Source organism: Orcinus orca, chromosome 3, assembly GCF_937001465.1.
Source record: "Orcinus orca chromosome 3, mOrcOrc1.1, whole genome shotgun sequence".
Taxonomy (NCBI): domain Eukaryota; kingdom Metazoa; phylum Chordata; class Mammalia; order Artiodactyla; family Delphinidae; genus Orcinus; species Orcinus orca.
Genome location: NC_064561.1, coordinates 175,987,115 through 175,998,663, shown reverse-complemented (window position 1 = coordinate 175,998,663; position 11,549 = coordinate 175,987,115). Strand labels below are relative to the sequence as shown.

Here is an 11,549-nt window from a genome sequence, read left to right as displayed (position 1 = left end):
GGTGGGACAGTGGAAAAGTTCCCAAGCGTGGGAAGGTTAAATTTCCCGCTGGCTCCAGAGGAGGAAATGAGCTCAGCGTCTTCCTATGAGTCTGTCCAGATATAGGGCCGAAGGGGAAGGGAGAGTGAGACTTAAAAGAAAACAGTGAAATATCAAGAGCAAGGTCAGACTTAATTACAGTTAGATGTAATCTTGCCTAAACAAACTGTTTTAGTTTCCCAGGGCTGCTCTAACAAGTTACAGCAAACTGAATGCCTCAAAACAGTGGAAATGTATTCTCTCACAGTCTGGAGGCTAGAAGTCAGAAATCAAGGTGTCAGCAGGGTCGGTTCCCTCTGGACGCTTTGAGGGAGAATTTATTCCACATCTCTTTTAAGTTTCTGGGGGCAGCTGGCAATCTTCGGTGTTCCTTGTCATGTGGATGCATCACGCCAGTCTCCGCCTGCATCTTCACGTGGTGTCCTTCTCTGGGTTTCTGTCTTGTAAAAGGATGTGCCCTTTGGACTTAGTGCCCACCCTAATTCTGTATGACCTTATCTCGATCCTTACTTTGGTTACATTATTTCCAAATAAGGTCACATTCTGAGCTTACGTATCCACAGGTGGATATGAATTCTAGGGACACTATTCAATTCCGTACACAAACTTAAGGGACTCAAACAAAGTCCCATTCTTTATCACGCTTATCAGATTGCTGAATTTCTGCACTCCCAAGTGGACTGGAGAGAACCTTTACAGGCTTGTGGGGTCCTGGGAAAGGCATGCTCCTTAAAGAGGGCTGAGACCAAACGGAAGGGTTTGCGTGGAGGCAAGTGGGAAGGGAAGGGAAGAGACAGGATGCCATCGCTCAGTGCTCACGTGGGCTGGGGGTGGAGAGCGTCAGTGACTGCGCTGGCCTGTTTTTGTAGCGGGGACGTGGCTGAGTCAGGAAATGCTGTGACGTTTGAGGAAGCATCATGAAGCCCAGTTTGGGAAGCGTGGATGTCTTTCTGTTGCCTCCTGTGTGGTCACCAGTGCTTTTAAATCCAGTTTTCATGGTGAGTACCCCAAGACTGAGATTTGAGGCTGGCGTGTTTGAGTTAAATTTTTCCATAGGTTGATTGGCTTCAGTGACGCTGCTCTTTGACCCCTGTGTTAGTCTGTTTGGGCTGCCATACAAAGTAGCACAGAGTGGTGGCCTGAACGGCAGAAATCTATTTTCTCACAGTCTGGAGGCTAGGATTTTGAGATCAAGTGTCAGCAGGGTTGGTTTCTTCTGCGGCTTCTCTCCTTGGCTTGTAGATGACGGTCTTCTCCCTGTCTCCTCACATGGTCGCCCCCTGTGCATGTCTGTGTCCAAATTTCCTCCTGTTTTGAGGACACTAGTCATACCTGATTAGGATCTGCCCTAATGACCTCATTTTAACTTAATCGCCTCTTAAACAATCCTGTTTCCAAATAAGATTGCATTTGAGGTACTAGGGTTTAGGGCTTCAATATATGAATTTGGGGGTGTGCTATATTTCAGCCACAAACAATCCATTTCACACTTTGGTGCTGAGTGAGCAAATTACGTGCCCTTCTTTGTTGACACATTTCTTTCTCTGAAAGTTATGACTGTCTTTCAAGAAATGTTTAGACGTGAGATGGCAGAGCCATGGGCCAAAGCCAGAAGGAGACCTCAGAATCATGACTCAATTCCGAAAGCCTGGACCTGCATGAATGGGGAGGGGGGCTCGTGGGGTTGCTGGGAGAACAGCTTCTTGACATCTTACCTGAGAGAATCCCAGTCTGTAGGGATCCCCCTCTGAACATTTATACCTGACTTCCACTTACGCTGGAATTTTCATCCATCTCTGTGATCAGCAGACCAGGTTGCAAATAAGCCTATTTCTTTGTATGAGACAAAAATACAAGGGGTCTCATTATAACTGTAATTCCCATTACTGAGCAGAGCTTAATATAAGCTATGTTAACTACCTCTGGGGGAATCCTTTCATAATGTATATGTATATCAAATCATCACATTGTACACTTTAAACATCTTATAATTTTGTTTGTCAATTATACCTCAATAAAGCTGGAAAAAAATTCATACACTGATCTTTTGTTATGTGAGGGCTTCCCTTTCCTCCCACTTCCTGTTCCTTTTGTTTTATTTGGATTTAATCTATCCTGCCCCTTCCACCTCAAGATGTATGAATATTGTTAAGTAATGTAAATAAATTTAGCAAAAGAAATCTTTTTTTTTTAAACCAGAAATAGGTATGAGAATTGTCACCTCTTTAGGGATGCTGGAAGCATACAGCTACAGGAAATAAATGAGTTTCATTCCCCCTGTCCCCCACAAGAAACATAGTATGAGCTAGATTATTTTAGGGTCTTATTCTAGGAATTTAGATATCAATACAGCAAGAAGCTATCTTAAGACTTTTTTTTTTTGTATGGACTCTGCGATGATGCTACAGCAAAAACCAGATGCAGTAGACAGAATAAAGGCCTCCCAAAGATATCTGCATCCTTACCCCCAGAACTGGTGAATATGTTGCCTTACATGGCAAAACGGACTTTGTAGATGTGATTAAGTTGGAGAGAGTGAGATGGGGAGATTTTCAATGTAATCACGAGTTCTTATATGGGAGAGAGGGAAGCAGGAGAGTAAAGTTAAGAGAGAGACATCAGACAGAGATGCTGTGTTTCTGGTCTTAAAGATGGTGCCTAGGAATACAGGTGACCTGTAGAAGCTGCAAAGAACAAAGAAATAGACTCTCCCCAAAAGGAACACAACTCTGCCCACCCATCTTGAATTTCTGTCCTCCAGAGATAATAAATTTATTTTTTAAGCCATTGAATATGTGGTGATTTGTTATAGCAGCTGTAGAAAACTAATAGGCTACTGTAATTGATTTACTGTAGGAGCCAGAAGCAACTGTGTAACGTTATTACTGGGTAGAGGGAATATTTGCCTCAACACGCCCAAGGTGGGAAACAGTGTTCTACTTCTTTACTTTTCTAAAACAAGACTGTGCCCTAGCTGTCATTTTTATAGCTGCTTTCTGTCCTCTGGGCTTTCGCAGAATCTGAGGCTTAAAGGGCCCAACAAAATGGCTCAGGTTCTCAATATCTTCCCGCTCCAGCTGCTGCTGGCCCTGGTCTGGGATTCAGTGGGGAGATGGTCCAGGGCGGTCGTCTTGCCCTCCAATTCACGAATTCCTCTTCTGCACTGCTCTGTTCCCCATTCCTCTCCACGTGCTTCAGCTTGGGGGCCTTCCCTTCCTCCGTACTCCACAGAGCTTGCGACCCTGCTGACTGCACCCAGAGTCCCCACCCCGAGAGTTCCCAGCCCTTACCCCGCTAGGCCATCTCTCCTCCCAGGGCAGGGCATTTGCTCCCACTCCGACTTGCATGGGTGACAGTCAGCGCTGCCCTCCGTCCCTCAGAAAACAGTCTCCTTCACTAGGACCTGCCCCCTTAGAAAGCTAGCCATGCTTCTGCACAGCACTCTTTTCCTTGTGTCTGTTTTCCAAGAAGTTTTGTACCATACCTCTTACGTGGTAACTTCCGTCAATGTTGGTAAGTGAGTGAACGTTAATAAACTACATTTGGACAGCAGTTCATAGTGTCATAAGCAGTCGTACGTGGTGTCCTAGAGCTGGCCTGCGTCAGCAGGAATTTGCAAGATGATGGTTAAACACAGCCATTATTAAGTATCACGTTATATAGATTTACAATTAAATGAATTATTTAGAAAATAATGGTAATAAATACTCAGAACCCATCACAACCTAATTATTTTACTACATTTTGCTATTACCTATGCTCTTGAGGTTATCTAAATTACTATGTTTATTTTATCTGTATCCTGGAAATAATATATTGGTCTGTCACTGAGCACCACTTTCGATTCTGCATTTGGTGACATCATATTGGTAGCTTAAAATCGGTCACGGTGTGTGTATTTACAGCACAGAAATTAGCAAATACTGTAAACCGAGGAATTTTTCTTTTCTTTTCTTTTCTTTTTAAGAGTCAGTTGTTAAACATTCACTAGCACACCTGGTGTTAAACATTCACTAGCACACCAATCTGATCTTCACAAAAATTGTAAAGTGGAAGCACAACATATATTGTCACACCCACCCCCGTTTACTAATAAGGAGAGACCCAAACATTACCTAGCTTATTCAAACAGGGTTTCTGAGTCCTAACTCTGTATTTTCACACACACATATATATAAAATTATGTATACATCTATAATGAGATTAATCAAGTAATGAATTCTTGAATTTATTTTAATTTTTCTATAAAGTATTACTCCTTAGAAAAATAATGGCAGAATTATAGGTTAAATTAGGATTGCCAGATAAAATACAAGGTGCCCAGTTATATTTGAATTTCAGATAACAATGAAAACAAATTTTAGTGTAAATATGTTCCCAGTATTGTACAGGACATACTTATATTAAAAAAAAGTATTGGCTATTTCACTGAAATTTAATTTTAACTGGACACTCTATCTTAATTTGCTGAATCTGGTAAGCCTAATTAAATACTCTTTGTTTACATATTAACATGATGGGAAGATTTCTTGCTATAGTCCTATTAAATTATTAAAACATATAGCTCTAACTTTCAAACTTTACTAGGGTCAAAATTAATTGCAGAAAAATGCTTATGATTCCCTAGTAACTGGGATAGTGACTGCTGTCCCAGTGAACTTCCACCCAAAAGGGACTGCCAATCTCCTCTCTGGCTTTTTAGACACCTCTGGAGTAGTCTAAAGCAAAACAGAACCGTTAAGAAACCTAATTTTCCTTGTCCTTTCGTGTCCATTTCATACGGCAGTTTACTAGTCATTTCCTCCTGGTCCTAACAGCCATGAGCACATTTGGTGCCAGTTCTGTTATCTGTTGTCATCACAGCTTCTCCTTCTTCTCCTTCTTCTTTCTTCCTTCTTCTTCTTCTTCTTTTCTCCTTCTTTCTTCTTCTTTTCTCCTTCTTCTTCTCCTTCTCCTTCTCCTTCTCCTTCTTCTTCTTCTTTTCTTCTTTTCTTCTTCTTCTTTTCTCCTTCTTCTTCTTCCTCTTCTCCTTCTTCTTCTTTCTCTTCCTCTTCTCCTCCCCCTCCCCTCCCCCTCCCCCTCCCTCTTCTTCTCCTTCTCCTTCTCCTTCTCCTTCTTCTTCTTCTTCTTCTAGGTTTATAGTAAATTCTCGGTAAGTAAAGATTCTGCCCTTCAGAATCTTGGGTCTTGAATGAACATCTGGATGGGATGCTTCCCTAACGGAACTTGTGAAAGGTCTGGGCCGGTGAAGCAGCTGTTGGCAGAGCTGCTGTGATTGGATGGCTGGAGATGGAGATTGGAAGCCAGAGCCATTCGTCTGTAGCAACGTTTCGTTTGCTGTGAATGCTCTGAATCTTCTTTACCTTCATGGGGCCCAGGGACCAATGTCAGTGAGTGGAAGGTGTGGGGCTGGGAATTGTGGAAACAGAGAAGGCAGTCATGACATCACGTTGATAATTTAGGTGGCGTGTGTTACCAGAAGAGGAAGTGATAAAGGGCGATGTAACTTGGAGACACTCCCATTCAGAAACTATGTATTCCCAAAGACAGTGTGACTCAGAAGGAAGCTGTATCAATGTTCAATAATACATCAGACCTCTTTTACTTCTTAGTTTTTTCAACCCTTTAATCATCTTTCCTTTGTTCTCATTGGAGATAGAGCATGAGCCCACAGAGGGTGTAATTTCTTAAGAACCTAAAATTACTCTAATACTGATAGTGAATTGAGGCAATAACACAACTTCAGACCCATTCAGTTATGAATCCATAGTGTATATTACTGGTAGTTAAAAGAATAAGATAGAATGATAACTAGAGAAAGTGTTTACAGAATGCCTTTCTGCTTACCAAAAATTAATAATGGGGCTATTTTTTATAATCTATTTTCCTGACTCTTCAGAAAAGCATATTCTTATTCTGAGGACATGATGATGTGAATATGTAAGTCTTTACCTTGAGATTTTTTTTCATCAGTCCAGCCTTCTGTTACTTCCTAGGAGAAGGCAAAGGAAAGTCTCTAGAATGTGTGTATAAGTGCTTAATGATGGTCCATTTTGGAATATTTGGGGAATTAGATGCTCTTCAAGTGATTTCAGAGGAGAGCCAAATTCTTTCAGTCTCTCTAATCTGCTATTCTCAGGTCCGGCTTCAACTTATTCTGGTCCCCTCATGGTTGTTAGATGGCTGCCAGGAAGCAGAGTCGCCATTTGCTTCCATGTTTGCATTCAGCTGGAGGAAAATACAAACCCAAGACCCCAAACCTTTCCTTCTGACATAAGGACATGGATTTTCCCTCATTTTTTAGTTAAATTGTTTTTTACTTATGATAAAACTCACTGCTTTTGCCATTATTAAGACATATTGGCTACAAGTTAAAGAAGCTGAATTTATTAAGGCAAAATGTTATCAGTTTTATGATAGATTGGTAGATTATATCAGAAAGGCAACACCGGTATTTCCAATGCTAGAGGCTTTTCCATAATCTTGCCACTACTGCCCCCTCTCCCCCACCACCATCAAGAGATGGAGTCTATTTCTGCCCCCTGCCCCCTGGAACTGAGCACTATTTTGCAATTGCATTGAGTAATGGAATGCATCTTGACTTTCGTGGCTGGTTCTTTCTCTTGGGACATAGACTTTGGGAACCCTGAGATGACATGTCAGGATTTTGACCCCCTTGAAGCATCCCTGCTGGCCAGAGCCTGTGGAGGGACCTCATAGGATGTCTGAAGAGGTGCAGCTATTCCTGCCCTCAGCTACTGGAGTTTTCCAGGCCCAGGTGCCAGACATTTAAGTGATTGAGTCATCAAGTGATTCCAGCTTCCAGCCTTTGAGCCTCAGCGGCTGATTCTGAGTGGAGCAGAGCTGACCTGTCCCCAGGGAGCCCAGACTCAACTGCAAATCTCTTGAGTGAAAATACCGTGTCTTCAGAGAGCCAAACCTCACTTCTCAGGGGCACAGCTCTCAGATATAGGGGGACAGTATCAGTCCATGAAGAAGGGCTGAACTAAGAGAAACAAAACAGGCCAAATAAATTTATATATGTATATAAACACTGAATTTAAACACTGCTTTTTTTCATAGCAGTTTTCTGTAATGCCTGAGTCTTATCAACAAGAAATGGGTTGTCACTGGTTAACCTTAGTTAGCACCAAGTATGATGTGACAACTTGTGTAACCCTCATTCTTATAAACCTGTCTGACATTTTATTGTCTAACTCACGATTGACATTGAGGATTGATGTATTAATTGTGGTATTAAAATTGAATCAGTATTAAAAATCTGATTTAATATTATTCATAGTGATATAGTTTAAGTGTTCCTTACTTAGGCCCTGGCAATCAAAGCTCTCAAGTGAAAACAACAATGGGTCCTTTTTCATACATAATGTTTGGATTTCACATTCTATTCAATACATTGGGTGTAAGTATGGTCCACCATAAGGATTGAGAGGAAAAAGAAATTTTCTATTTTCTTTTTTTTCCTCTTTTCCTCTGAAAAACACCATTCCAATCTCAGTAGAAAATCCAAGATCTGGAGGCTCTTGTAGACCCAAGAGGCAGCCACTTAGGAGGACAGGGTCACACTTGGTCACTTCGGTACAATGAAAGCCAAAACAATGCTTCTGGCCACTTTCGGTTTTTGTCCCAGGCACACGTGTTATAAATAATAAATCACCCATTGATCAACCTTTATTGCCAAGGAGATGGGATGGCTTTAGGCCACTTCACAGTTCAGATAAAACCTCATCTATCTATCTATCTATCTATCTATCTATCTATCATCTATCTGTCTATCTCATATATCATCATCATCTATATCTATATCTATCTATATCTATCTATCATCTATCTATAGATATCTATCTATATCTATCTATATCTATCATCTATCTATCTATCATCTATCTGTCTATCTCATATATCATCATCTATATCTATCTATCTATATCTATCATCTATCTATCATCTATCTACCATCTACCTATCATCTATCTACCATCTATCATCTATCCACCATCACCATCTGTCATTTCTCTCTCTCCCTACTTCTTACTTCCGTGTGTGTATGTGTGCGTGTGTATGAAAAGGATAAAAGAATCAACTTGAGTAACTATGAACACTTTTAATTGACTTTCTCCTAGCTCTAACTCTGATTCCAGAGGTTTCTGGCTGAATTCGTTCATGTCAGCCTGGTGCCAGGTGTTCTTAAAAAAGCACAGGCAGCAGAGACTTCCTTGGTCTTCAAGGGTTGCAAATGTTGGGCTTGCACAGACTCAAAGTCACAGAGGAAATATAAAGCTCCTGCTAGGACAAGGACTTTTTGACATGCATTAACTTCCCTCTGCACAACTCAAGCCAGAGAATGAGTCCTACTCCTTACTTTTGGAAAAGTTAAACCAGCTATTTGGTTATGGACAAATCATGTCTGTACCATATCTCTGCCTTGATGAACTTTACTATTTCATTCTATGACAGTAATGAAGTGGAAACACTGTCCTCAAAGCTACATATTTATATCTCTCTTAGGGGCTGGAGCATTCCTGGGAGGGGACCCAGAAATGTGTATTCCTATAGTAAACAGGGCGAGAAGGGCCAACTTGTAAGAAACTGTAGGACAACTCATATGAAAATGTCTGTCTACCACGCTGCTCTAGAAAAGAGCTTCTCATTTGCACAGATATGCATGAACAAGAGATCGTTTGGTTGTTGCTAAATTTGGAGAAAGAACCATGAATTTTAGACTTTGAGCTGAATTAAACTACGTAGAGCGAAGGGGAGAAAGTTTTAAAGGAAGATGGCAGCCAATTTCTTTTGTTATTTAATGTTTTATTTTTTCAAGAACAGTTAACATTTACTAGGCACCTATTGGCCTCAGTCACTTGCATCTAAAGAGCAAAGCTAATTTACCCACAGCCCCTGTTCTTTTGAATGGTTAGCCTTACTTCCTAGCTCTGTTAACAACTATTCTACCATTAGCTTCAAGTTCAGTTTTAATAATCGAATCCATAATTGTCTACTGCTCCCTGCCACACGAACAAAAGAGTTTGGGGGGAATAAGGCGAGCAGTTTACATTTTCTGTGGCTATTTCAAGTAATTGGCTCCAAAGTGAAATTATTGAGTTGGCCATGGTTTATCATGTTCTGAGGGCATGAAACATGGAAGGAAATGGGCCCGTAGAAAGGGTTGGTATCCAAGAATGCGTGAATGTGTGAGAATCCTATAACTTTACCTCCACTGGCCTAATATCCTGAGTCACTAGATGGTCAGAAGTATAGATAGAGTACAAAAGGAACGGCTGATGTACATTCATACTAGAAACCAAAAACAAAGTTTGTACAAGAGGAACAGCAAATGAAATAGCTTCTATCCAAATAAAATCTCACACAGGTCATTTTTATACATACATGGACACACACCCACACACGCACAGACACACGAGTAGAATGTGTGTTTTGTAAGATAGGTCCTTGGAAATAGACATTCTTAGCAAATATGGATGACAGATCAATTGTAATTTATTTTCTTTTAACACTGTATCATCATAAAGAAAACTGGTATAAATGAAAAAATCTATTTCAAATATCTACATCTAAAATTTTAGGCAGTGAAAAAGCACTTTGTTGACAAGGAGTGTGGAATGATGGATGTTAATTGTCAGAAACTGTTGAATGCCTTGCTTAGTTGCCACAAACAAATTCACATATCAGAACGAACAATACTGCTAAATATTCCTTTTTTCCCATTTTTTTTCTGTTAAAACATACTGCGAGAAAGAAAAGAAAAATTGGAAATCCATACATCTTTCAAAAGTTTGAAATTGAAGCAATATTTAGAACCATAGATGAGGAAACGCCGCAGCATTGGTGTAATATACACAATGCGCTTTTCTTCTTTAATCTGTAATGTACATCAAATACTTTACAACAATGCATTAACAAAGGGCAAGAAACATCTTGCTGTACAGAGGAACCCGAGTGCAACTTGAAGCCTAGAATCACAACGGATGAAGAGTAAACAAAGCGTGAGAAGCCGTCCCTCTGAAGTGTGTGAACCACGTGCCTCTGTGCTTACAACCATCACCCCGACCGCCTTCTGTGCTGCCTTCAGCCACATTCAGTGGAAAGCACTTTTTAGACTCTCCAGCCCGCGCTAGAAAGGTGTTGTACAAGGTCAGATTGAGGATCACTTTCTATTGACTTTCAAGTTAACGTTCGATTCAGTTAGCTTTCTGAAATAGCTCTTAATGTTTCCTTACTGGTTATCCCAGCCTTCCTATGGAACAGGCTTTAACAAACTAAATTTGCAGGGGAAAAGAAAAATAGCAATGTCTGTGGTCTTGCATGCACATGCACTGTTCCCGGTGCTGCCTGCCTCACACCCAGGAGTCGGGGGACGCGGGGTAGTGGCTCGTTTCATAGTTCAGTTCACTGTAGGGACGGGCAGCAGAGTAGAAGTCGACGTAGTTGCCCGTGGACTTGAGTCCCAGGTGCATGTACTCGCTGGCCGGAGGGCGGTGGTGGACCTGGTCCTCGAAGAAGGACTCGTCGTAGTTTCTCGTGGAATTCGGAAACGGCTGGTAGGTCTCGTAGTCTTTTCTGCTGGGCTCCTGTGGGACTGGCTGTGCTGAAACCTGCCCAGAAAAGAAGATCCACCGGGGTTAGCGCATTTGCCCTTGACCCGTCCTCCCCCGCCACCAATGCGCTCACACCTCTCTCAAAGTCAAGGGTCCGAACATCCTCCATGTGGTTACCAGTATCGAGCTTCTCCTGATTGACTTTCCTTTTTCAAGTTGGTTCCTGAGTCCATGCACTATCATTCTAGGTAATCTTTTTTTTTTTTAATTATTATTATGGTAAAGTATACGTAACATAAAATGGACCATTTTAATCGTTTTCAGTGGCATTAAGTAAATTCGTCGCCTGGGCCACCGTCACCACTATCCATTTTCATAACTTTTTCATCATCACAAACAAAAACTCTGTATCCATTAAGCTTCAGTCCCCATCCCACCCTCTTTTCGCAGCTTGTGGCAACCGCCATTCTATTTTCCACCTCTATGAATTTCACTAGTCTAGGTACCTCATAGAAGTGGAATAATAGAGTATTTGTCCTTTTGGGTCTCCCTTCTTTCACTTAACATAATGTCCTCAAGGCTTATCCATGTTGTAGCATGTGACAGAATTTCCTTCCTTTTTAAGGCTAAATAATATTCCATTGTATGGAGAGACCACATTTGTTTATCCACTTATCCACTGATGGACACTTGTATTATTTCCACCCTTTGACTATTGTGAATAACGCTGCTGTGAACGTGGGTGCACCAGTATCTGTTTGAGTCCCTGCTTTCAATTTTTGGGGGGTAGGTACCGAGAAGTGGACTTGTTGGATCTGACGGTAATTCTATGTTTACCTTTTTGAGAAATTGCCAAAACTGCCATGATAGGTGAACCATTTTACTAGTTAACCTTTTTCAAATTAAAGAGGTATACACTAGACACTACAGAAC

The 11,549-nt window shown here is 41.1% G+C and overlaps 1 protein-coding gene across 6 annotated transcripts in view; it reads right to left on the bottom strand.

Moving 5' to 3' along the window:
* Nucleotides 1-9,540: 9,540 nt before the first annotated feature.
* Nucleotides 9,541-11,549, bottom strand: part of CTNND2 (catenin delta 2) — a 947,506-nt gene continuing 945,497 nt past the window's right edge. For all 6 annotated transcript variants that reach the window (XM_004274484.4, XM_033436579.2, XM_033436580.2 and 3 more), the window contains one exon: nucleotides 9,541-10,673. In XM_004274484.4, the coding sequence (XP_004274532.1) occupies nucleotides 10,416-10,673 (258 nt within the window). In that variant the 3' untranslated portion in view covers nucleotides 9,541-10,415. The remainder of the gene's footprint in view (nucleotides 10,674-11,549) is intronic.